Source organism: Macaca thibetana, chromosome 9, assembly GCF_024542745.1.
Source record: "Macaca thibetana thibetana isolate TM-01 chromosome 9, ASM2454274v1, whole genome shotgun sequence".
Lineage (NCBI taxonomy): Eukaryota > Metazoa > Chordata > Mammalia > Primates > Cercopithecidae > Macaca > Macaca thibetana.
The window spans coordinates 125,505,036-125,532,367 of NC_065586.1; the positions used below are offsets into that span (position 1 = coordinate 125,505,036).

At 46.2% G+C, this 27,332-nt stretch overlaps 1 protein-coding gene and 1 long non-coding RNA gene across 3 annotated transcripts in view; one reads left to right on the top strand and one right to left on the bottom strand.

Moving 5' to 3' along the window:
* MGMT (O-6-methylguanine-DNA methyltransferase) overlaps positions 1-27,332 on the top strand; it is a 984,888-nt gene that overhangs the window by 668,665 nt on the left and 288,891 nt on the right. For both annotated transcript variants that reach the window (XM_050804466.1, XM_050804467.1), the window contains one exon: positions 26,818-26,902. In XM_050804466.1, the coding sequence (XP_050660423.1) occupies positions 26,822-26,902 (81 nt within the window). In that variant the 5' untranslated portion in view covers positions 26,818-26,821. Of the gene's footprint in view, positions 1-26,817; positions 26,903-27,332 lie in introns of those variants that run through there.
* Positions 12,998-27,251, bottom strand: LOC126962861 (uncharacterized). Its single transcript, XR_007728839.1, has 3 exons — positions 27,166-27,251; positions 15,604-16,337; positions 12,998-13,799 (listed from the first exon to the last, which is right to left on the bottom strand). It is a non-coding gene; the product is annotated as an uncharacterized LOC126962861 (long non-coding RNA).

The following is a 27,332-nucleotide window of genomic DNA, read 5'->3' on the forward strand; positions in this document are numbered from 1 at the left end:
GAAAGGTGGAAGCCCTTGCCATTCAGAATGCATTATTCCCTTTGGAGAAACCTAGATGGTGGGGAGTTCTTCCTGGCTGGTTGTCACCACCTTCTGCCCTGGGCGCCCCTGCCTCCAGCCCCCAGGGCTTGCTTCTCTACCACTGCAGGCAGTTCTTAGCCTCTGGGCCTGGAAGCTGGGCTGAGGCCAGCCCTGCAGGCAGCGAGGCAAGCCCACCCATTTTGCATCTGTGCAAACCCAGGTGCTAGCAGCAATATTCATCTTAATTTTCTCTTTAAACCCTTGAGTTGCATTATAGCTTCCATTGTGCTGGTGACAGACAAATGCCTTGCAATAAATCAAAGTTAGGGTGACTGATACACTAAACACCTTTGCTTAATGATGTGATTGTTTCTTATCTGCAAAGTAATGTCACTTATGGCTTTGCTATTTATAGTCAATGTAGTGTTAGACCATTTTATGCCCCTGATGCCTCTGTGGCCAGCCCATTAGCTGTGATTATGGACCAAAAGGGGATACAGCCTCCGAAAGATTGGCGAGAGAAGCCTTCAGAGTGTTCAAGTCATCTCTACCCATGAAAGCCCGGCTCCTCATCCTGAGACTGCCTGCAGTTTGTTGCAGGCACAGGTGAGTAAATAAGACACTGGCTGATAAATCCTGTTTGTGCTCCACTTGTATTAGTACTGAGCATCTTCAGGGCGGCAAGATACATATGAAATGTTAAAAAAAAAAAAAAAAAAAAAAAAAAGGACAAGGGGCTGCTTCTCTCTCTGGCTTAGCCTCCAGCCCAGCAGGGCTCGGACGGGGGGTATGGAGAATGTGGGAGGACAGAGCCTTTGCAAGCAAGTCTCCTGTTGGGCTGGCCCAGGCTCTGCTATTCATTCATTATTTGCTAAGCTATTTGCCCAAACTATTCTCTTTGAACAGGGTGTCGGTGGGGAGAGCAGACTTCGCCCGGGTCTCCCTGTTCTGCTCTGTCCCCGTGGTGTGAGAGTTGCCGCCAGCTTCAAAGGCGGCCCCCAGGGTGGGACCAGGGTCTGGGCTCCTGGGCGGCTGCCTGCTCCTCCTGTGCCAGGCTCCCAGCCCCGAGCTTCTGCACAGGCCCTGCAACTCCCCCTCCCCCAGTCTCTGGGCTCCAAATAGCCTCGAGGAGCAGGACTCAGAGTGGCTGGCTACCTGGGGAGAAGGAGCAGGAGAGCAGCACTGTAGAAATCCCTCTACAATGTTGGACACCTGGGGGGCAGCTGTGGCCATTCAAAACTGTGCCAGGGCGGGTCTTTCCCATGGCCCAAGGATCCCACTGCCTCAGGAACAACACTTTCATTGGACAAGTAGTGGCTCTGGTGGGTAGAACTGGGTTCTCCAAAAACATATGCTCAAGTCGTAGGCCTGGTACCTGTGAATGGGACTTTATTTGGAAATAGAACCTTTGCAAAGGCAATCAAGATAAGAGAAAATCATACTGCATTAGGAAGGGCCCTAGTCCAGTGACTAGTGTCCTTATGAAAAGAGGGAGATTGGGGACACAGACTCAGGGGAAAACACCATGTGAAGAAATACATAGGAGGACAGCCTCACGCTGACAGACGCAGAGATTGGGGTGATGCCTCTACAAGCTGAGGGATGCGAGGACTGTCGGAAGACACCCGAACCAGGAGAGAGGCGTGGGGTGGGCTTTCTCTTGGAGCCTCTAGAAGGAACAACCCTGCCAACACCTTGATTTCAGACTTCTGGCCTCCAGACCTCTGAGAAAATGCACTTTGGTTGTTTTAGGCCACAAGCTTTGTGACAATTTGTGATGGCAGCCACAGGAAACTAATATGGAACCAAATGACTTTGCTGAGCCCTCAACAGATGCCGGGGTAGGCCCTTTGCTGGGAGTAAAGCGACCAGCTCCCGGGCTGCCCACTTGGCTCTTGGGGGCTCCTCTCTGAGCTGGAACGAGGGCATCAGAACACAGAGGGTTAAAGCGTTGTCTGTAGATAAACGACCTCATGCACATTGCACGCTGTGCGTGTATATTTATGTTGCTTATGTTTTATGCCTCCATCCTCAACTCCTCCTGTATACCACGCCATTAATTTTCCTTTGGTGTTTTGAGAAGAATGAACTCTGTGTTTCCCTCAGCTGAACATTACCAACCAATGGCACATTCAACCCGGCTAGCCTAGCACCTTTTCCTGAGCCAGCAAGGAGTTGGGCTCATCTCTTGCCTTCGTTCCCTAAGTCATGGCGGACTTTGGGCATGGAGCTTGGTAAGTGGATGATATTAATCATGCGTTCAGCATTCATTTGTGGAATCTTTTGCAATTTTCCACGTGCTTTTGCACTGTATGAGTCAGGATGCATCTGAAGGCAAGATACAGGAACCCAGCTAAAAGTGGCACGACTGCCCTGCCCAGAAAGAACTGGTTGAAGTGTTCCAGCAATGGCTCAGTCATGAGCCCAGTGACACCCACAAGGACCCTGGCACCTTCCATCCTTCCATCTAGCATCCTCAGGGGGCATGTACTAGGCTTGGCTCTCTGCAATCCTCGTGTGGCTGAAGACAGAGAAGGAGAGGAGGAGGTAAAAAGAGATAGAAGACGAAAGAGAGAGGAGGAAAAAGTGTCTTTTAGGAAGCCGGCCAACCTTGACGGTTGCACACATATTTCATTTTAACTTAGAGATCATCATTTCACAATAAATACCACTTGATAAATGTTTAAATACAATTTAAGGAGATAAAGCAGAGGCTCATTAGCCACTTGGTAACAGATGCGGAAATATCAAAATGATCATTACCAAAATTATCAAAAAACAAACAAACCAAAAACCCAGCATGGCTTCAGGGGCAGGGCTGAGAAGCATCTTTTGTTAGCAACTACCTCAGTGAGTCAGAGGGGACCTACCGCCGGATGGCTACAACAGACGTTCAGGAATGGGTTAAAGCAAGCAGGGACAAACATTGGCTCAATGTGCTTTCGTATCACTTAAAAGAAGAAATCTATAGTGCTTTTATATCCCCTCTTACGAAAATCACAAATGCTATGAACTGTTAAACCTTTAAACCAAATGTGATGTTTCAGAGTTCTGACACTAACAGGAACATTTTAATTAAAAAGTAAGCTGGTGGGAAGGCTTGTAAAATTCTGTGAAGTAAAAAAGATGTTTTAAACATGTAGGGACCCTTTGGGGGTAGAAAAAAGGGATTTTGCAGTAGTAATAGCTCTATTCCATTTTAATATTTTTGAATGTAGAGGTGTTTTTTAATCCTGTTCTAGAGAAAGCAAGACTTATCCTGATTATGTAGCAGTAACAAATGGTGAGGGAAGCGCTGTAAACACTACTCTAGCATGCTTTTTATTTTTTGGTGATATCTTTCCGCTTCTGGTTGAAACTAGGAATAAATTAAATATGATTGCATGGGACTGCTTTATGCTTACTCAAGAGTGCTTGCCGTTGACGTCGATCCAGTAACAAACCTATTTTTCAAAGGGGGATGCTGAGGCTTGTGTTCATTCTCTAAGTATCCTCAGTGCTAAGCTTATCATTAGGGTCCTTTTTGCAGTTCAGACGGAAATTAGCAAGTGTTATTAAAGAGTTTCAGTTATGTGGCTAAGAAATGGCTCCCTTTAGAATGGATGCTCTTTATTCAAACTTTCAATGTCAGTTATCATTGTTAAAGCAGCTTGACCTGGAAGCATGCAGCTAAAATTGTGGGAACTGTTAATGACAGTTTTATTGGGCACTCTGCTTATGGTTCACATTTTGAGGTCTGTATATAATTGATCTTTCTCCCCTACATGAGAAACACAGCAATAAGCTGGTTGCAGCACCACATTATAGATATAGAGAAATAATAATGATGTCACCTTGAGATTCAAAGATCGTGGAATAGTAATAGTCTCCTAGCTCATTTCTCCCAACTGTGATGACCTCTCCAATACTAAATCTTAACAGTCTCAGCATTATTTTTGAATTATTCATGCTAGCCTTTTCCCTCACTACAAAATCAAGGAAAACGAATGCATCATGCTCTGTCAGCTCCACAGGTATTTTGGTAAAAATATAAAATGTTATTTGGCATCACAAAAAAGGGGCGATACAGTAGTAATACAGTGATGCAAGTGGCATGCTTACCTCATACAAAAACACACGAACATCCATTCGTAGAAAATAAGAGCAGGTGCATTTCCCCCATCAATTGTGAATTGATCGTTGGCTAATCATGTTGGGGTTAGCTGGATCATGAGAAGTCTATGGCTTTAAATAAAAAGTGCATAATAGGATTAGACTCTATCATCAATCCACCCCCCAAATTACACTAATAAGTAACGTCTAGAAATGTGTGCACTCTCTGTGATGGCCAGTTTTAGCCAACATTAAACCTAAGGCTGTTGCTTTTGAAATATCAAATCAGCATATATTTCTTATTTTAATTCAAATTATGTAGAGATAGCAGCTTGACAACTCTCCTACTTTAGCCAGCCTAGAGAATATGGGAGAGCTACAGTTTTATTCTAGTGATGGATCTCATAAAAAGTGCATGTGGGAATAAAATAAAATGCATGTAAATGTAAACTCAGGCAGGTACTCTGATCCATCTGTAGCCCGTGACCTTTAAGTTCATGATGAAAAACAAATGTCAAGCTTTCAGAAGACAGGAGTATCCCTGGCTTGGCTGGGGTGGTGTGTGCTGTTGCGCAGACTGTATTAATTTAGGATGGCATCAATAACCTTGAAATCAGGATTTTGCACTAAAAACCCAGGTTTATGTTTATTCAGAATTCAAAGAAAAAAGGCAACTTTATTTAAAGAGGCCCTTCAGCGGCGAGTGGGCAATTGTCGTTCACCACTCTAGATTTTTGGAGCTGCTGCCGGCTTCCATGGCAACAGATGCTTAAGACTATGAGGACCCAGAGATGTTTCTTAAAGAGTCTTTTTATTCTGCATATAATGCTAATTATAGATGTGCTCTGCTCATTCGGCTAAGTAGGCCACACCTTGAGAGAAACTGTGGTCAGTCAAGACTGTGCCTCGACCAAAATGCCGTGGATTCCTTGGGGACCGAGATGAAGTGCCGTTTTGTTGTGCAATGTAGGCTTATTTCTGAATGCATTTTTTTTTTTCCTGTTAAAGAAAGAAACAGTCAAAGAAATCACTCGTTCCCATCGCTGGACTCTAGGCACAAGTGATTTGGCCGTAAGTCATGCCTGGCTGAGCAAGCTCTCCACCACCCCCTCTTCTGATGAGAGAGCCCATGGTCATGTACTTGTACTTGCCGTGATGAGATTAATAGCAGGTCTGGTGGAGTCACACAGTGTCTTCAAATCATGCAAGGCTGAATTATGCTCAGCACAGATTTCACGTTAAGTATGTTCCATTACATTCCAGTTCTTTAAAACTTGGTGTAATAGGGTTAATTGGTAAAAAAAAAATATATATATATATATTTATATATATATATTTTTATATATATATATTAAAAAATAAATATATATATAAAAATATATATATATATATATATCTGGCATATTGCCTTTTCCACTGCTATGGGGTTCTCAGTCAAAAAAAAAAAAAAAAGAGAGAGAGAAAGAGAGGAAGAGAAAGAGAATCTGAGCTTGTCTCCCCAAAGAAGAACAGCCAGACTCTGTTAGGGCTTGCCCAGGGAGAAGTTAAATGCTTCTTTTGATGTTTGAGAAATTGCCCTGAATTCAAGCCCCACCCATCCTTGTTTGGAAGAGCCCAGCAGCTGGGATGAGAGGCTGCCCCAAGAGGAGAAGAAAGGGCTTCACTTACATGGAACTGATGCAAGGGGAGTGGCTGTACCTCGGGCCCTTTTATGCGTGCAGGCTGGGGAAGGAAAGGATTTCAGAGGTGAGTAGCGGAGACCAGTCCCTGCTCCCCCACAGTGGTCTGCACATACGATGGCCAGAAACAATACAAAATGTTCAGACAATTGTGAATTTCAGTTAAACAATACACACAATCGTGGGGGCATATTTATACCAAAAAAAAAAAATCTTGTTGTTTGTTGGAAATTCATATTTAACTGGGCATCCTGAATTTTTATTTGCTAAATCTGGGGACAGTGAGAGACGATAGCCAGGGCTGAGATGGAGGTGGCTGCCTGAGGACCTGGGCCTGAACCTTGGCCTGACCCTAGTCAGGAAGGTCCTGGGTGAGTCTTCTCCCAATTTCTTGTCTGTCTCCACCCAAGTCACCTGACAAGCAAGTCCTAAACGTATCTTCATCCTCAGTGATTCCACTGCTCGAGACCAGGGACTGCCTGTCACTTAGCAGGCCAAATCTCCATTCTGGGGTCTAGCATGGGAGTCCTTCCTTGAAGGTAAGACCGAAAGAGCAGTAGCCATGGTCAGACCAGATGCCTTCCAGGGCTCTTTCCCTGCAATCTGCAAAACCTCAGCCAAGACGTTCATGCTCTCTGAGCCTTGAATACCCCATCAGGGTGGGGACCAGCCTAGGGTTGACCAAATGATCCCAAGTAACACCAAAGCTACTTTGCTTTTACTCCCCACTGAAGAACATTTTTTTTGGCCCACTTTCACTTCTTTAATAAATGTTTATTAAGTATCAGCATATGCCAGGATACCTGAATGAATAAAGCAGACAAAAATCACTGCCCTTAGAGAGCTTGTATTTAAGTGGAAATGTTTAGAAAATACATGTAATGACTAAGTCAATGCTAGAGGATTTTTGAGGATGAAATGAGCATAGGAAAAACTTAGAGCATGTTCAGGTGGGTGGAGGTTCAGGGCAGGTTGCAGATGAGCAAGTGCAATTTGAAGCAGAGGGTCAAGGAGGGCCTCCCGAAGAAGGTGGGATTTGAGTCTCAAAGGCGGTAGGCAGGTTAGCAAAGGTGCTAAAGGGAACAGTGCTCAGGCAGCAGGAACAGTTGGAGCCCTGGGGGAAACATGTGACTGGCAGGGTTGGGAGAGGAGGAGAGATGTGGTCTGGGTGGTTGGAGGCTAGAGGCAGGGCGTGGAAGGCTCCCTGGACAAGGAACGGAGAGGAGTGGAGTCACAGAGAAGGCTCTGAGCAGAGAATGAAGAGGAGTGAGTCGCAGCCACTCACATGAGCAGGTGACAGATGAGGGTGGAGGTGATGAGAGTCATGGGCGACTACATTTACCTGAAGCTCCAGCAAACAGGTTTCTCTGCCACACTGAATGAAGCACCAAAAAGAAAGCAAGGTGTCTTAGCCTGGCCTGGTGGCAGGCACCTGTAATCCCGGCTACTCAGGAGGCTGAGGCAAGAGAATAACCTTAACTCAGGAGGCAGAGGTTGCAGTGAGCGGAGATCACGCCATTGTACTCCAGCCTGGGCGACAGAGTGAGACTCTGTCTTCCAGCCCCCCGACCCCACACACAAAAAAAGTGAGGTGTCAAGGATGAGATGCATATTTGTCCTGCCCTTAGCACACATGCATCCTGGAGGGAGAACACAACCAGAAGCCCACAGACCAGGGGTCTAAATATTTCAAAAGAAGAAACTGAGTCAGCAAACTTTTAAATAAAATATTGGCTATCCTCCTGCTTTCATAATGATGAAACCAAAAAATATGTGGAAAGCTATTATTTTCATATGGCTGAAAGTTGGCAAAATCTCAGTGGCTGAATGTAATGCTTGTTGTACATGTCTGGAGGTTTTATTCATGGGCCAGCAATGCTTGAATAAGTCAAAAATAAAGACATCCTTAATTCATAAATGAGTATATACTTTTTCCATAAAATTTACTTTTCTTGCCTCTTTTCAGTATAATCAATAATTATGTTGTATGAGCAAGATTTTCACATAATTCATCTTTTAACATTAATGTGAAAAAGTGCCAAATTTTGAATGTATTTTGGTCAAAAATGTATATTAAGTCTGGCGCAGTGGCTCACAGCCATAATCCCAGCACTTTGAGAGGCCAAGGTGAGAAGTTTGCTTGAGGCCAGGTGGGCAATAGTGCGAGACCTCATCTCTAAGAAATGTGTTTACAAAACTAGCCAGGCATGGTGGTGCATGCCTGTGGGCCTACCTACTCAAGAGGCAGAGGCTGAGGCAGGAAGATCACATGAGCTCAGGAGTTCAAGGCTGCAGTGAGCTACGGTCATCACACCACTGCACTTCAGCCTGGGTAACAGAGCGAGATCCTGTCTCTAAAAATTAACCAAAAAAAAGGAAATTAAATGTAAATTTAGAAAATAAATTTAAATAATTGTTGATATTTTCAAAAAGTATTGCCTCTAAAACATTCAAAATTAGCTGTTAAAAAGCAAAACACAAATTTTAATTATGGAAGTAACTTTAATCAAAGCTAATTTTTTTAAAAAAATCTTCGAAAATTTAATTAAATCACCTGAAATATTTAGGTAAAAATGAAACTATTTATGATTCTACTGAACACTGTAACCAGACCAACAAATGCTGTGTTGCTTATATTAAAAAACAGCAGGCCAGGTGTGGTGGCTCAAACCTGTAATCCCAACACTTTGGAGGCTGAGGCTGGAGGATCACTTGAGCCCAGGAGTTTGAGACCAGCTTGGGCAATATAGGGAGACCCCATTTCTATAAAAAAATTTTAAAAAAGAATTAGCTGGGGCTGTGATTGTGCCACTGCACTTCAGTCTGGGTAACAGAGCGAGACCCTGTCAGAAAGAAAGGAAAGAAAAGAAAGGGAAGAAAGGGAAGAACAGAAGGAAGGATGGAAGGAAGGAAGGAAGGAAGGAAGGAAGGAAGGAAGGAAGGAAGGAAGGGAGGGAGGGAGGGAGGGAGGGAGGGGGAGGGAGGAATGAAGGAAGGAAGGGAGGGAGGAATGGAGGGAGGGAGAGAGGGAGAGAGGGAGAGAAGGAGAGAGGGAGAGGGAGGAAGGGAGGGAGGGGAGAGAGAGAGAAAGAAGGAAGGAAGGAAGGGTATCTCACTTTATGTAGGTTATAACTAGACCTACATTTATGCAAACTTGAGACTACGCATTGCTTAATATTGTCAACCATGGTTCCTCAGCAACCACATGCAATTGTTGTGGATCCCGTGCTCACCAGAGCAGCTCTGGAATCACACATTGGATCATGAAGACAAGTAAGAAAATGGACACTAGGCAATTCTGGGAAGTGATACTTCATTATACAAGAATCTATTGTAACCCTGCTTAAAAGAAGGGTGTGAGAAGTTAATACGTTTGTCTTTGCTCTTCCCTACTCAGGTCCCCCTTACATACAGAGGCAGCATCTGTCTCCCACGGAGCAGCTCCACCACAAACCTCTGTGGTACTGAGATAGTGGCACAGGGCAGGTGATTTGTCTGTGTAGGGGGGCTTGAGGGGGTGTTCCCAGGGCCCAGGTATCATCAGAATCCAGAGCAAATGTTTCAGGGTCCTGCCTTGCCAGCACCAAGCCCTGCTTCATGACGACTTAGAAACCCGTATGTTCTTGCCTAAATGGCATGTGTATGTGTGTGCACATATGCCTGCAGTAAGAGGGACCCTGTAGGGAAGGCGTCCCCCTGAGAGCCTCTCACTTTGGGCAAAGTCTAAGGGCAGTGGCCCCTGGAAGAATGGACTTGCCATCCTCTAGATGGGGACGCCGTGGGTGAAGTAGCTTTGGGTGGGGATGTACAGATCAGGAATTCAGATGTGGAAATGTTGACTTTGAGGTGTCTTTTGGTTATCCAGAGGAAAGTAGGCAGGCAGCCGTATAAAGGAGTCTGGATTTTGAGACAGAAATCTCAGCAGGAGATAACAGATCTGTGAGTCATTAGTGGGTGGATGTCCTATGATGCCTTCTGCCTGGAAGATACCACAAATGGATGAGTGTGATGTGAAAGAGAGAGTCCAGGGGCTGGATCCTAGGGCACGAAACCCAAAGGCTGAGGACAACACCCATTAGGATAAATACTAACAACAACAAAAAAAAACAGTAAACAACAAGTGTTGGCAAGGATGTGGAAAAATTGGAACTCTTGTGCATGGCTGGTGGGAACGTAAAACAGTGCAGCTGCTACAGAAAACATTATGGCAGTCTGGGCATGGTGGTTCATGCCTGTAATCCCAGCACTCTGGGAGGTGGAGGCAGGCAGATCACCTGAGATCAGGAGATCGAGACCAACCCGGCTAACATGGTGAAACCTTGTCTCTACTAAAAATACAAAAATTAGCCAGGCATGGTGGCACACGCCTGTAGTCCCAGCTACTCGGGAGGCTGAGGCAGGAGAACCGCTTGAGCCCAGGAGGCAGAGGTTGCAGTGAACCGAGATCATGCCTGGGTGACAGAGTGAGACTCTGTCTCAAAAAAAAAGAAAACATGACAGCAGTTTCTCCAAAAATTGATTATATGATCACCATATGATTCAGCAATGCCACTTCTGGGTATATATACAAAAGAACTGAAAGCAAGAACTCAAACAGATATTTGCGCATTCATGTTTACAGCAGCATTATTTGCAATAGTCAAAAGATGGAAACAATCCAAGCATCTGCTGATGCATGAGTGGATGCACAAACTGACACATCCACACAGTAGGATATTATTCCACCTCACAAAGGAAAATGACACATGTGACAATATAGAAGAACCTAGAAGACATGCTAAGTGATATTCTCCAGACACAAAGGGACAAATACGGTATGATTCCACCAAATGAAGTCCCTCGCCATCAAATTCTTAAAGTCAGAAAGTCGAAGAGTGATCGCCAGGGGCTGGGGAGAAGGGGAATGGGGAGTTATGGTTTAATGGGGACAGACTTTCCATTTTGCAAGATGAAAAAGGTCTGAAGATGGATGGTGGTGGTGGCTGCACAACATTGTGAATGTGATGAATATCACTGAACTACACACTTAGAAATGGCTAAGATGGTAAATTTCATGTTATGTATATTTTACCACAATTTATATGTTAAAATAGAGAGAGAAAGAGATTTTAAAAAGGGTTGAAAGAGTTGAAGAGTCGGGGACAAGGTCAGGGACAATTGACAAGGACAGAGAAGGAGGAACCAGCATCAGTGTGACTCTGGCCAAAGTCACGCTCCTCCCTGCAGGCCTGCAGCTCCCTGTCCAGCTCAGAAAGTCTCATGGCATGTTGCACCAAGCGGATGTTACTCCTGGTCATTGTCATTCCTTGAATGTCCTCCGACTTTGGACTTTGGATCTCAGTCACTGTCCACTGCACTCACTCTTTCCACCTCAGTCAATAAGTCACTCTTCCTTTAACCCACTCACTCATCATTTCAATACTTGTGTGCAAAGAATTCTAAACTTCACTCTCTTGTGCGTTCCTAATATGTTCAGTTTTGTCACCTCCTCCCTGCCACCCAAATGGCAGATTATTTCTTTTCAAAATGAATGGTGCATGAATGAGTGAATGAGGTGGTCCATGAATAAGGAAGTGTCTTCGTTTTGCTCTTCTCAAGTCTGCTTTTGACACTATCATGCCCATGGTTGGGGCTTGCCCTGTAGAAGGAAGAGCAGAAGGACATGGGAGAAGAGAACAAGAGTGCTAGTTAGTAGATGTGGGGTCTTGCTCAGAAATAATAAGTAGAGTGAGTGTTTCTCAGGAGGTTAATGCACCACACATTTCAGTATCTGAATGGCAGCTCTTATTTAAGACTATATAGATGTGAGGAAAATGAATGCCTGCCTTAGTTCTCTTCAGAGATTGTCAATGAATCTATGTGTGGCATCTCTAGACCCACGGGGACATCTTTAAGACATAGTCCAAGAGCTGAATTTTAACACAGGGTCTCAGGTTGCATGGTCTGAGTTAAACACAGGGGAGGAGTGGGTTAAAATGGTTAACACATTTGTGAAATGATCCTCAATGCTTTTAAGTACCAGCATGTTGTGGTATATATTACGTGTCAACTTGACTGGGCCACAGGTTGCCCAGATATTTGGTTAAACATTATTCTGGGTGTGTCTGCAAGGGTGTTTCTGGATGAGAAATACTCAAATTTATACACTGAGTCAAGAAGATTGCCCTCCCCAATGTGGGTCAGCCCCTTTCGATCCACTGAGGGCCTGAATGGAAAATAAAAAAGACTGAGTTCTCTCTGCCTGGCTGTCCTTGAGCTGGGCCGTTGGTCTTCTCCTGCTTTCAGATTTGGACTTGGACTAGAACCACATCACCAGCTCTCCTGGATCTCACACCCATAAACTCAGACTGGAACTTACACTATCAGCTCTCCTGGGTCTCCAGCTTGCCACCTGCGGACCTTGGGACTTCTCAGCCTCTGTAATTGCAGGAGCCTATTCCTTATAAGAAGACATAAATCTCATTATATATGTATTATTATATATACGTACAGTCATGTGCCATGACATTTCAGGTAATGAGGCACCTCACATACAACAGTGATTCCATAAGAGCATAATGAAGCTGAAATGTTCCTATTGCTGAGTGATGTTATAGCTTGTCACAATGTCACAGCATAAGCACTTTATTTTTGAAATCAATGTAGTGTAGCCTGAGTGTACAATGTCTATAGGCCTACAGTAGTGTGCAGTCCCATCCTAGGCCTTCACATTCACTCACCACTCACTCACTGACTCACTCAGAGCAACTTCCTGTCTTGCAAGCTTCATTCATGGTTAAACTCCCTATACAGGTGTCTTATTTTTTATCTTTCATGCTGTATTTCTACTGTACCTTTTCTACGTTTAGATACACAAATACTTATCACTGTGTTACAGCCGCCTACTGTATTCAGTACAGTCCCATGCTGTACAGGTCTGCAGGCTGGGAGCAATAGGCTGTACCACACAGGCTTGGTGTGGAGTAGGCTACACTAGGTGAGTGTAAATGCACTATGATGTTTGCACAAGGATGAAATCACCTAACAACCCATTCCTCAGAATGTATCCGTTAGTAAGCAATGCATGACTGTACACACACACACACACACACACACACACACACACACACACACACAATTACAGGATATATAGATATAAGAGAACCAATAGGATATATATTATTTTTCTGGAGAACTCAGACTCATACACAGCATAACTGGTGGAGGTTTTATGTTGTCGTTGTGGTTGGCATTAATTCCCCAGTTATCATAATGTATGGAATTTTGATGGAGAAAAAAGTGCCCGATGCCCTCTGTGACCATGTCCTAGCACCTTTTAAACCAAGGAGCTGCTTGCACCAACATGACTCCAACGCTTCACAGAGCATGTTCACTGCCCAGGGACTCACATCCACATGGTCAAGGTGGTGTCAGGCTGGCAAAGCAAAATCATTGCTATTTGACTTTCAACTGTGAAATTTTGCAGTCATATTATGAGTCATTCCCCTTCACAATTGTCTGGCTTACAAACTCCTGGGAAGGTGAGAATGATTTAGACTTTATGGGGAGTATGCTAGGTTAATCATAAGAACTGGGCTGCTGTGAAGGCCGGTGGGGCATTGACAGATGGTGTTCGCTTCTCCCTTTCTGATTGTCCTTATTTGCAGCCTGACATTTCTAAAAAATAGATTTGCTTGGAGTTTTTGCACATTTACGAAATCCATTTGAAAACTTGATGGTTGGAGAATGGAAATGATTTTATGGTTGGGAAAGATTGTCCACAGATGTCTTAAAAGGTAATGGAATGGTTGCTAATTCTGCCTTCAGCAAGAGCCACAATGTCCTCCTATTAAATAAGCCAGCCCAGTTTAAGAAGAATTAGATGAAATCAAAATATAGGATCCACATCTGCCCATACATGGCAGCTTTTAATCTGCACGGGCGTTAGAAGTGGCGCAGTGACGGGAGGAACAGCTCCAGGGAAAATCCTCCTGCTGCCTGGTGGAACTGCCATTTTCAAATGGAGTCCTGATTTAAAAAAAAAAATTTAAAAATTAATTAGCAAAGGTCAATAATTACTGTATTACCATAGCTATAATGTACAATTTTTTGGCCCATACATTTGGGGAAGGAAAATGCATTTGATAAACAATAGCCATTCTCGGCCGGGCGCAGTGGCTCAAGCCTGTAATCCCAGCACTTTGGGAGGCCGAGACGGGCGGATCACGAGGTCAGGAGATCGAGACCATCCTGGCTAACACGGTGAAACCCCGTCTCTACTACAAAATACAAAAAAACTAGCCAGGCGAGGTGGCGGGTGCCTGTAGTCCCAGCTACTCGGGAGGCTGAGGCAGGAGAATGGCATAAACCTGGGAGACAGAGCTTGCAGTGAGCTGAGATCCGGCCACTGTACTCCAGCCTGGGTGACAGAGTGAGACTCTGTCTCAAAAAAAATAAATAAATAAAAATAAAAATAAACAATAGCCATTCTCTGAAGCCTTTCCTCGGAAGGTTTTCCTAGCTAGTTGGAGTGAGGTGGCCATTGCCATGTTTCCTGTGTTTTGTAGAGCCAGTCCTATCCATCTTTCACAGCTAGAAAACCTGGAGTGATCTCCCACATCCTTCTTAGGCTCAAGAACCTACGCTGGCTCACTATTAACCACTGCATCGAGTTCAAACACTTTCTTGACTTCCCGATCCCTGCAGGTGCCCCTCTGGCATCTCCACTTTCAACTTAGTCTGATTTTCCACTCCTCCACTCCTTCCTGAGTCCCACCCTAGTTCCCCCTCTGCTCCATGTTGAGTCCTGATTCTTCCAGGATGCCTTCCCCAGCCATCCCAGCCCATGGAGTTTAATTCTTAGTTCCATTTTAGATTTATCTTTGCATTGTTTCATGGGTTCCTTCTTTCATGTTTTCATTTGTCTGACAGATGTTTATTCAGCACCTTCTAGCTGCAGAAATAATTGCACACCAGTGTAATGTCTGGAAAAAAAAAAAAAGACTTGCATTGGGGGCCAATGATAGGGGTTGCATAGAGCAGCCACGATGCTGGTGACATTTCACAAAGACCTGGCTCTCCAGGGGAAGGGCGGTTTCCATGAGATGCAAAATAGGCCACTACATACCAGGTCTGGAGGTCAGGAGAGAGGTGAGCACTGGCTTTTGAAGTTATTATGAGAGAAATCAATGATTGATATTAAAGCATTTGAACAACTCTAAAGCACTACATGAGGGTTATAAGATTCTACACCTAGTGCTATGTAATCCTTTCCAAAGGAAGCTAACGATTTGAACTCCTGCTGTGGTTAGGGGTTACTGTGGTGGGCATTTCCATTGACATTATCACAGTCAATTGCAAGCCTTCCTGGTAAGTCAGGTATTATCATCTCCATTTCACAGACAATAAAACTGAGGCTCTGTATAGCTAAGAAACGTGCTAAGGCCACAGAGCTAGGACATGACGGAGCTAGGATGACTCCGGGTTCATCTTTGGAGTTCCTCCTGGGGTGCAATGAGTCTTCTCGCGTCGTGCCACCAAAACAAACTGAGGAATTTAATCATTTAAAGGTTATTTTTGGCTCCATAACAAATGCAAGTTGAGGTCTGTTGGCAGAGTCTGGCTCAAAGGAAGCTACAATTCATCAGTTCCAATCACTGAACAAAGAGTTCAGGGACAGCCTGAAAACACTGGATGCTGCTATTGACCCTGGGTGGAGAGGGAGTGGGAAACACGCCTGGAAAAATTGGCATTTGGTTGCTAATTAAAACATTTTTAAAGATCTTATTATCAAAATACCTATTGAGGTGGACATTCAAATCATTTTACTTACGGCTTATGGATCACATTGCTTAAGAACGGAGTAAAACGTGGATGCACAAACATTTTGTGAAAGTGTCATCATTAAACTGCGTCAGATGATGTGTCCATTGTTTTCATTCTCTGTTATTAAGGGTTTAGGGAAAAAAAATTTAAAAAGAATTTTAAATAAACTCCCAAACCTTCAGTTTCCAAAATGAGATTTAGAAGTTTTGTCTTGGTAAATACATACTTTGCAGCGATTATTGGATCATTTTGATTTCTGGGGACATGATTTAGAAGCACTGCATTTGTGGAAAGCGCGTGTTTAACACCTTTGTGGTTTGAGGGTCCCCTCATCTTTCTTCATTTTCCCTGCTCTCTTGTCTTTGTGCTGATTTTTCATCAACCCAGTGGCACAGGAACCAGAGCCCGCTCCCATGACTCTCCGGGTGCTTCTGTCTCTAAGTGCCCGTTTTTTCTTCTGAACATCATGATGTCATCTATCAAACTTCTAAACAGGTTCCCACTTTGCCTTCTAAGGCTGAGTCTTGGTGCTTCATTTTCCACAGCAATCCCAGAATTAGAGAACAATTAATGATGTCCGCTTACCGGCATCATTTTCGAAATAGTTTCTGTTACTGAGAATCTTTGCAGGAGAACGACAAAGGTGCAAACACAGACCTTTTCTCAATAAGCTTCAGAACCAGGATAGGCCTTTTGATAAATGCTTTCTGGTAGTTGTCTTTAAGGGGCTAATTTTTCAAGCTTAAAGAGGGAGAGAGAGAGAAAGATCTTCAATTTTCCAGGTAACTAATGACTTAAATGGAAGAAAATGAATAATTTAATAAAAAATATTTTGGCATGTCTTAAGTCATGTACATTTGGTTCCTGTACCAGGTCCCTCCCTCCGTGATGAGCAAAGGTATTTTCATTTGGCAGATTAGGCTATTTTTGAATTCTACTTATTATACTAAATTGAACGCCATATTATGAAATCCATTTCAACTTTTATGGACATCCCTGCCTCCTCCAGGGGCTTCTTTGGGCATTTGGTTTATTGGGGAAGAGTCATTTATTCCCTGCAACGATGCCCACGGTGCTGGCACATTACAGCAAAGAAAATAAGCCACAAAATTCAAGTTCTTATTGCAGACTAGTATCAACTTACATAATTTTTTAAAATAATGGAAAACGTTAGAATACGACATCCTAGGGAAGGATAGAAGATTCTTGCATATCTAATCAAAATGTTATCATCCCCGAAACATATTCATCATATGACCTTTGTCAGTTGCTTCATAGTAAAGAAATCCTTTCAAAAACGCAGAAGTTTCAAACGGAGCTTTACGGGCTGGAAGAAATTCACAGAAAAGAAATTGCATTTTCAACCAGAGAGCCTCAGTGCTAAGGCTGCACTGGGGAGATCACTATGACCCTCTTGCCGTTGTCTTAAACTGTCAAAGTTTGACTCCTCTTGGATTTTTGAACAATTCAAAAAAGATCCTTTCATAAACAGTTTCATAAACTACGACATATCTAATTCCTGGGCTTTGAACGCGGAGCTGAGTACAGCACAGGGAGCCTACTGAGAATTTCTCCTGAAACCATAAAGCAATCTAGGAGGTGAGTTACCATGCTGTTGACACAGGGAATGGAAATGGAAATTCTCTGGGAGTCTCTTCCGCCCCGAGTTCTACGCGCTGCTTTGCCTGATACTTGTTGATTGGTGTCGTATATCTTGGTATTAGTATCCCATTTCAGAAATGTTCTGACATTATCTATTTGGAAGTTCGAAACACAGTGTAAAACTCCCAGTGCATTTGAGCACAGGTTTCAGTACAGCAATCACAATGCCCATTTCCACTGATGCAAGATGCAGGTTTGAACCACATTCCAATAGACTCCATTCCTAAGTCGATAGAAATCTGAAAGTCTTTCTGTGGCTAGCAGGGTTAGGAGGGGCTGACTCCTTCCTTCCCGAACACCACCTCATTCCTCTTATCAACTCTCCCTAGTGCTCGGCAACCAGGGGGCTGTGGCTGTGGAATATGTATGAAGAACAAATGATCAGGAAAAATGAGGTGGAAAAAATTTTTTAGATAGCAGAACTGAAAGGAAATGAAACAATGAGGATTTGAAAAATGCAATTGAATACAGGTTTAACCATTAAAAATGATTGCACGTCTCTAAAAGAGAGTAGAAATAAAATGGCTGGAATGTGTTTACTTTTTTAAAGATTCAGGCTCAGTTCACAAATGGCAAAGCACATTGAATCAAAACTGACCTTTTGCATTACTAGAATCTAGAGATTTTATTCATCTAAGAACCCACTGTACTTTGGAATTAGCCCGTGGACTTACTAGCATGGGGTGACCAGAAAAACTGTTAGATTGCTGATCCTAAAATCACCTTTAAATGCATATTTAGACTTCTTCTAATTTATTTTTATCACACAAGCATGGGTAGATGCCAAGGAGAATCCTCAGTTACTATGTCTAGCTTGTTAATAATCAAGTTATATTTTTCCAGTCATTGGCATTTTCAAATGCTGCAAATGAAAATCAAATTTGCAAATGTGACACATTCAGGGAAACTGTATCTACTATTTCCTTCTCAGACAAAGAAAGACAAGTTTTTAATCAGCAGTCAACTCTGCAGTCTTTGGAGTTGGTTTAAACTAAGTCAGCAACTCTGATTCTTTTATTTGAAGAACAAATAGCAGGATAAAATTCCTAAGCCCTAGAAATATACCATCATAACTTGCCACCCAAAGATTTCAAATTCCTCAATTGAAAAACGCTAACACAGTCTTTTCTCTGTCTCCCTCTCTTTGTCCTTCCTCCCTTCCCTCCTCCCTCCTCCCTCCTCCCTCCTCTCTCTCTCTCTCTCTCTCTCTCTCCCCCATATCTTTCCTTCTTCCCTTCCCCTCCCTAATCCTGTGTTCTTAGGAATCGGGAATATTCTTAGGAATATTGATGCTAGGAGATCACTAATTTTTTGTAAGGTTTGGTTTTGTCCATTTCATAGCTGAGTAGCCTTAGACAAGTAACTTGACATCTGTAATCCTTACTTTCCTCTTAGAAAATGGGTATAATGATACTCATCTCACAAAGCTGTGAGTTTTTTTGTTGTTGTTTTTGTTTTGCTTTGAGGTGGAGTCTTGCTCCATTACCCAGGCTGGAGTGCAGTCGTGTGATCTTGGCTCACTGCAACCTCCACCTCCCAAGTTCAAGCAATTCTCCTGTCTCCGCCTCCCAAGTAGCTGGGACTAGAGGCACACATCATTATATCCGGCTAATTTTTGTATTTTTATAGAGATGGAGTCTCACTATGTGGGTCAGGCTGGTCTCAAACTCCTGACCTCAGGTGATCTGCCTGCCCTGGCTTCCCAAAGTGCTGGGATTACAAGCGTGAGCCACCATGCCTGGTCAGAGCTGTGAGTTTTAGAAGGATGACACATGTAAAAATACACAGCACTGAGTGTCTACACACAGGAGACCCTTGTGTTGTTCCAGACTCTTGGTCACAAATAACAGAAACCCAGCTCACTGCTGTTTATTCAAACAAGAGAATTTGTTGTCACAGAGAAATGAGAAGCCCAGGGGTGGCTTTACACTTATGATCAGATCTGGTCATATCCAGGGGCTCGACAATGTGGTTTGGGCTCTGTTTCTATCTCCATGCAACTTCCCTCCCTGAAAAGATGGCCACCGGCAGCCCCAGAGCCACATGGTCCCTGCTTTGTGCCCCAGCAGGAAAACGCAGCTCCCTGCAATAACTGTACACCCACTCGGGCAGGAACTCTGAACAGTCCACCACTATGGCCAACGGGAGATTTGCTGTACACAAAGAGACAGCAGAGCTTGCAGGTAAAAGCCATCAGTGTCCCCTGTGAGGCCCAGTAAATGTCAGCTCTCATTCTCCTACGGCTGCTACTCATCAAAGAAGCAATAAATCATAAATGACTCTAACACCTACTGCTGTGTGATCTTACCAAGTTACTCAACCACTCTGTTTCCTCCTTTCTAAAGCTGTGATCATGACAGTACTTACCTGATAGGGTTGCTGTGAGGATGCAGAAAGAGGATGTGTACAAAGCACCTAGCCCAGAGTCTGTCACTTAAAAAGTCATTGTCATTTTCAAATATGGTTACACATTTTTTTCCCATGGGGATGCATCCTGAGCGTTGGGCAATTTCGTCATCTTGTAAACATCACAGCAGACTTACGCAAACCTAGATGGAGTAGCCTATCGCTCTTAAGCGGCACACCTTCGTGTACTGAACACAACAGGCTATTGTATCGCATAGTATTTGTGTATCTAACAATACCCAAGCCTACACAAGGTAATATGTTGCACTACGACATTATGATAGCTACAACTTCACTACGTGATAAGAATTTTTCAGTTCCATCGTAATCTTATCGGTACCACCATGGTGCAGGCAGTTCATTGTTGACCAAAACATCATTATGTGGCACATGACTGTATTATCATTAATTTCTACAAGTCCTATCTTTCTAGTTCTTTAGTATCTTAATGAATCTCCAATAAATGTGCTAATTAAGATTAATTCCTAAGACAAAGAACCAAGGCACAGACTTGCCAATGCTTTAGCTTGGCCTTGGGGCAGGGACAAGGCTAGGAGAGTGCCCTAGGTTGGCACCAAGTTGTCTCACTGTCCAGCCTCATGAAATGCGTCCCCTTGTCAACAGTCTCCCTGGAAAGCTCCAATGCACAGAGTCAGATCCACCAGGCACTTATTTAGTGGCCAGAAACTCCCTCTACTGCTTTGCAGAAGATGGAGCTGCAGGAAGCAGAGTACCCCCAGCCCCCTCCTCACCAGGGCCTCCCCAACCCAAACCATACACAGCTGGTAGATGAAGAGTTGCAAAGACTTAAGGTGAGACAGCATGTGAGTATGCAGTGCTCAGCACACAGGGCTCAGGGGCTGGCACACAGCAGGTGCACCATCCCCGTGAACAGGGAGGATACAGACTTGGTGGCTTACTACCTCATGGTGATCCTGCCCTTCTCACCCCTTTCCCTTCATTCCTGTATCAGATCTGTTCTCCAGGCCATGTGGGTGCATGTGACCGTGGCTGGGAAAGCACCTCATTCCCCTACCCACCATGATTGGTCCAGAGCTTGTCCTAATCATCCATGGTAGACCAATTGGAGTCCTTCCCTAAGATTCTTTTTGGGGGAAGCTGGGAGACAGCTTTGATGTGGTTTGATACACCAATACCATTGTGTATTTCAACTCTGGGGGCACAGAGCTGAAAGGATGTAAGCCTGGCTCCTGGGTGGGTAAAGCCTGCCTGGAGTTGGGGAAGATGAGAAGAGGAAGGCCTGGGGAGGGCCCAGAGAATGAGAGCTGAGCCCAGCTTCTGTGCCCTGGACTCCTCCTGCCTTTCCTTCTCTGGGCTGTAGTTCACTTTCTAATAAAGGTTCCTGTGGGGGTGGCGGCTTTGGTGTGGGCCTCCTTCACCTGCACCATGAGGAGTACCAGCAAAGGCCACCCGACATGCCCTCACCGAGAAATGAGCACCCTCGGCTTCACAACTTTCCCCTACCCCTGCCAGGAATGAAGATGCTGTCCTATTCCTGTCCAGTGGGTTCCTGGACAAAGAAGGGAGGGTCTCTCGTTTCCAGGGGCTGCTGATCAGACAGATGGAGGGATCATTCTGAAGACCTCCGTGTCTGTCATTCCCCACTCCCAGATTGAGTGGGGTTATCTCAGGCCAAGAGACAATGGGACAGACGGCCCCGGCACCAGCCCCAGCACCAATTCTGCCACTCAGGTGGTGATCACTCTCCCACATTTGTCTCCTGTTACTTTAAACCAGTGGTTCAGTGCACTAGGCTGGATTGAAGCAGTTACCCTGGAAGGAAATACAGCCACTTTTCCTTTCTAAATTTGTGTCTTGGTACTGAGACAGAACCCTTAGTGTGGCTGTTTTTCCTGCCTTAATTTCATGTGTGGTTTCCCAGTCAGAAGCAAATGACAGCAAATCACAATCTCAGCATCACAATCCCCACGTCTGTTGCTTTAATTTCCAAGTCACAAAAGCATGGGCGCTTCTGGTTCGTCCCAGTGGGGCAGGGGAGGGGGGAGACCCACTTCCTCCTAGCGACCCAGGTGCACACTCCCCAGCTCTTCACACCACTTAAAAGATTCTGCCCAAACTGCCAACCATGTGTTACAAACAAAGCCCTTCCCGAAAATGGATCAAAAACACTTTGTAATGAGTGTAGGAGCCGGTTTAAAAAGGCCCAACATCAAACAAAATCCCAGTCCTGAGTCGCCGACACTCAAATAGCCCCTCCCAGGCTGGGAAAACAACCTCCAGAGCGCTTCCATTTGTGTGAGTAGTTCTCCAAGCCAACGTATCCAAATACATATACCTGATGAGTGGACTTTTTTCTTTACATTCATTATATACATTCCTTGGATAGTCAATTGTCTAAAGTTGCAACAGTTTGGAGGGAAGAGCTATATAGGGTTTGCAATGATCTTTGTCCACCAATTACTGGACAACTGGAGCCAAATTCCACAAATAGCCGTGGTTCTTCACCTAAGTGGTGCTTCTCCCGCTAGACATCCAGTGCCACGCATTTTCTCTTGCAAATCTTTCCTTGCATCATTCCTCCAACCCCAGCAGATATCCTGGCTGAGCTTGTTTTCTCTGTGAGGGGCTACACTGCACACTGGGGCACTTGAGAAGGGCTTGATGGGCCGGGCACGTTGGCTCACGCCTGTAATTCCAGAACTTTGGCAGGTCGAGTCGGGTGGATCACCTGAGGTCAGGCATTCAAGATCAGCCTGGCCAATATGGTGAAACCCCGTCTCTACTAAAAATACAGACAAATTAGCTGGGCATGGTGGTGTGTGCCTGTAATCCCACCTACTTGGGAGGCTGAGGCAGGAAAATCGCTTGAACCCGGGCGGCAGAGGTTAGTGAGCCAAGATGGCACCATTGCACTACAGCCTGGGTGACAGAGAGAGACTCCAGTTCAAAAAAAGAAAAAGAGAGAAAAAAAAGGAAAAGGGCTTGCTGCAGGGAGAGTCAGCGCAGGGAGGGGCCTCCTTTGCACTCCCACTGCCCCCGCACATCTCCTGGGTAGAGCACTGCTCCAGAGAGCAAACTGTTTCCTTATCTGTGCGCCATTCCACTACAAGCCCCACAAGGGCCTGCGTAAATCCATCTCCAGGCCCTGCACCCACAAACTGGCAAAGGAAGTTTCAGGAAAAGTCTTTCGAATAGGAGTCTTTGGGCTGCCTCTGGTTCATTTCCTTAGGAATTATCCTTCCTGCCCTTCTTGACACAAAAGGGCCTGAAGGCTTCCAGATCTCAACAGGAGCTCCCAGGGGCTCCTGGCAGGAGGATGTTCTGCCTCTCTGGAGGAATGCAAGAGCCAAGGAGCCCCTCCTGTTTTAGTTGCACCCCCATCCCCTTTCTCCACCCTGCACCATTCCCTTACCCTCTGTGTGAGGCAAAGCCTGAAGTCCCTCTTTCCCGCCCTTCCTCCTGCCTGAAGTCCCTCCTTCCCGCCCTTCCTCCTGCCTACTCATGGATTACACTCCCTACTGCAGTTACACCACAATGCTTCTGCCATGCTGACAACTAGTGTCACACAGGAGTGTAATCAGAAGCACCTGGCACCCAACCCCGCTACTGATGGCCCCCACCTTTTCATTTCAGGCTTCTTCCTCCAGAGTGCTTGAGGCTCCCTGGCCTCCTGGCCTCTCCCAGGTCCAAGGCACTGACTCCAGCTCTTGGCTCCAACGTTTACAGGAACACTGGGGCTAAGAAAATCAATTGTGTTAATCAGCAAAGCCCTCCACCAGAGATGCTATCCTAAAAGCAAACCATATGTAAAACACTTAAAGTGGGGAGCTCTGTAATATGTTTCTTTTGTTACACGACCATCACACATTTGTCCGGAGTTTGGGGCTTTCAAACCACATAAGGTTTTATGTGATCGTTATAAAATCCTTTCATTTCCCAAAGGTAGGGTAGTAAGGATTAAGGTTGACTACTGAAGACAGCTTTGTTGTAAATGGTCTCTAATGTCACAAAAGTAGCTTGGGAAGACAGGCTTATTAAACAAATTTCTTGGGTTGCAAATCATTAGAAGCAATCGCATGTCATGTTCATTTGCTTAACCCAAAAGGTATCTATTTGGATGTTTAAAGAAACTATGCAAATTAACATTGTTTCCAGTGCCCACAAGAAAGCTGGCTGATCTTAAAGGAAATCCAGGGAGCTCCTTGAAGAAGTCAGAATGGAGTTGAGCATACCCTTTTGCGGTTTTCCCACCTCTTTTGTAAAATGTTCTTCATAGGAATCTGTGTCTGGAGAAAAAGGGGTTGTGATTTGTTAATCCGAAGATGGGAGACCTCAAAGGAATCTCACCCAACTAGTCCTGCGCTGTCATCCTATCAACAGAGAAGTCAGGGGTTGCTCAGTGAGGGGTACGGCTGGCACCACATCTGTCCTGTGTTCCTTACTCTTCAGTGGACCCGGTGACCTCCTCGCTTTGGAGCCATCCTGTGTTCCTTTAACAGTAGGATGAATACGCAGGCGATGATGAGATTGTAATGGGACAAGGGGGAGAGGTGTGGGGGAGCTCTTGATGAAAACGTGGGTTTTTGAAATTACCATGATGAAGGGAGGAGCTTGCACCAGCAAGTGTAGGGGGTGTGGGTTTGAGTTCTGCTCATCGGACAGCGTAAGCGGTCACATCCTTGAATCCTGGTCTTTTGCAGGCCAGTCATTGGTCAGGTGGTGGCCTTTTCCCTCTTGCCCCTCTGCGCTGAGACCCACATTCGGCTCCTGATCTTGGAGCCCTGACACAGTCCTTACCACTGAAGTAGCTGTGGCCCTTCATATAGTCCTTCCTACCACACCAGCAACGGGACTGAGTCCTGTCAGTGGAGCCAGGGCCAGGTCCACACGTCTCCCCAGGAAGCCAGCACTTTCTCTCGTGGACCACCTCCCCATTCCCACAGGGCCCTCCTAAAGGGCCTTTGGATGACCACATTGGCCTTTCTTTCCTAGGGTGGGGAATGAGAGATGCTAAGACGGGCCAGTCTCTTTTTCTTAAGAGTTTAGGGATTCGTCTGAAAATATTATTCAGATAAACGTATGAGTCCTGTGTTAACTGCAAAACTACTTAACAGCACACTTGTTAGAATACTGGTCGGCACTCTGATTCCATTTCGGCATTGTTTTTCCTTTGGTTCTATTGGGATCCTGGTTCTAACTGGGTCCTGGTAGTAACAGGCTGTAAGCGGCCCGGTGTATAGCATCATTTCTCAGTAGTATGGTGTGGTGCTGGTGGTTTATTTTCCCTATGCACACATGGCCTAATATGGAAGGATAGTTTGTATACATGCACGGTACATGATCATAAGACTCCTTTACAGAGTATGAAACTGAGGATTAGAGAAGTCAGATGAGTTTCCCAAAGTCTTACAGAAGGCTGATAGAAAAAACCAGAGCCAAGGCCAAACATGTTTCATCTCTCCGTCCACATTAGTTGAAATGTGAATAGCTGCTTGGAACACAGTATTAAGAAGGATTCCGAGGCTGTGTCCAGGCTCAGTGGGGAAAAAGTGCCCTGATTTGACCATTATACTGTGTACTCAGGGCCTAGTTTATTTTCCACAAGCAGCCATTTAAAACATGTCTCATCCAAGGCACGGTCCAGGGTGAGGAACCTCAGAGGATCAATGATGCAGCTTGTATTGTCACCGGGGCTCATCCCAAAGCAAATCCTGCTGAAGTTCTCCTCTGAACAACCCTTATCACTCATGCTAACATGTTGGATCCTGCAAGTCACAAATACGAAGGTATGAGCATTGGCCAAATCCCAGCTGGGAAGCTACACTGGGAAGGCGAAGACCCCTTTCCATTAAGATAACAGAACCTAGAAGGCCCATAGCATGGTGCCTTAGAGCATGTGGGCATCGGATGGGATCCTTGAAACTGCCAAGGGGTGTGTGACCTCTCCGAAGCCTCCAGGGATGCTACTACTCCCTGGGGTGGTTATGCCAACCATGTTAGAGACAATAGTTTCTGTACCCATTGCCTGGGGCTGCCATAATAAAGTGCCACACACTGAGTGGCTTTAAACAACAGAAACCTATTGTCTCACACTTCCGGGGGCCAGAAGTTTGAAACCAAGGTGTGTTAGGACCCTGCTCCCTCCGAAGGCTCCAGGGAAGAGTCTGTCCTCTTCGGCTTCTGGCGGCTTGCAGGTGCAGCCCTCCACTCCTCCTCCCCACGCGGCCTTCTGCCTATAAGGACACGAGTCCTACTGGATGAGGGGCCCACTAATTGATGGCTTCATTTTAACTTGTTATCTCTGTAAAGTCCCCATATCCAAGTATGGTCACACTGTGAGGTACTGGGAGTTAGGACTCCAACATAGCTTTTCTGGTGGACACAATTCAGCTCCTAATAATGTCCACACAACCCCAAGCAGGGCCTGGCACCCTGTGCGCTTTCTGCAGAGCGACTGAGTCAGGCCCTGGCCGTGTCTAGGCCATCGGTGACTGCAGCGCCTGGACGGGACCGCCCACCACAGGCCCTGGAGGCTGCCCCACGGCCCCCTGACAGGGTCTCTGCTGGTCTGAGGGTCCCTGACCCGGGAAGCGGCCTCAGGAGGGGAGAGACTCGCGCTCCGGGCTCAGTGTAGCCGCCCCGAGCAGGACTGGGATTCTCACTAAGCGGGCACCGTCCTACGACCCCCGCGCGCCTTCAGGACCACTCGGGCACGTGGCAGGTCGCTTGCACGCCCGCGGACTATCCCTGTGACAGGAAAAGGTATGGGCTATTTGGCAAACTAAGGCACAGAACCTGAGGCGGAAGCTGGGAAGGCGCTGCTTGGTTTGTACCGGCCAAAGGGCCGGGGTGTCAGGCGCACAGAGTAGCTAGCGCTGCTGCAGGACCCGGGCCCGCGCGTCGGAATCCAGCGAGGCTGCGCAGAGTGGCTCAGGTCCGGCGCCGCCGCACTGGGCATGCGCCGACCCGGTCGGGCGGGAACACCCCGCCCCGCCCCACCCCGCCCCCGCGCGCCCCGGCCCCGCCCCCGCGCGCCCCGGCCCCGCCCCCGCGCGCCCCGGCCCCGCCCCCGCGCGCTCTCTTGCTTTTCTCAGGTCCTCGGCTCCGCCCCGCTCTAGATCCCGCCCCATGCCGCCAGCCCCGCGCCCCCTCGGCCCCGCCCCCGCGCCCCGGATATGCTGGGACGGCCCGCGCCACTAGAACGCTTTGCGTGCCGGCTCCCGCAGGTCCTCGCGGTCCGCACCGTTTGCGACTTGGTGAGTGTCTGGGTCGCCTCGCTCCCGGCAGAGTTGCGGGGCTCTGCCTCGGGACGGCGGCAGTCTCGAGTGGTCCTGCAGGCGCCCTCACTCGGGTCTGGGGCCGCCCTGAGAGCCACCTACCCCGGGCGAACTCCAGGTGCGCCCCAAGTGCCTCCAAAGTGTTGCCCAGCTTTCCCCCGGGCCTAGGGTTCCTGGACCAAGCTGCGCTGCAGTGACTGTGGCCTGGCGTGTGGCGGGGTTCGTGGCAGCCCCTGCCTTACCTCCGGGTGCCGGCTCCAGGCCCGGGCCCCGGGTTCTTCCTGCCCCTCCATGCTGCCAGCTTTCCCTCCGCCAGCTGCTCCGGGAAGCTTCCAGAAGCCCCTGCGCGGGCCTTGGCTTGCAGCAAGCCTTTAGCATACTTGGGCAGAGTCCCATATTTCCTTCCTGC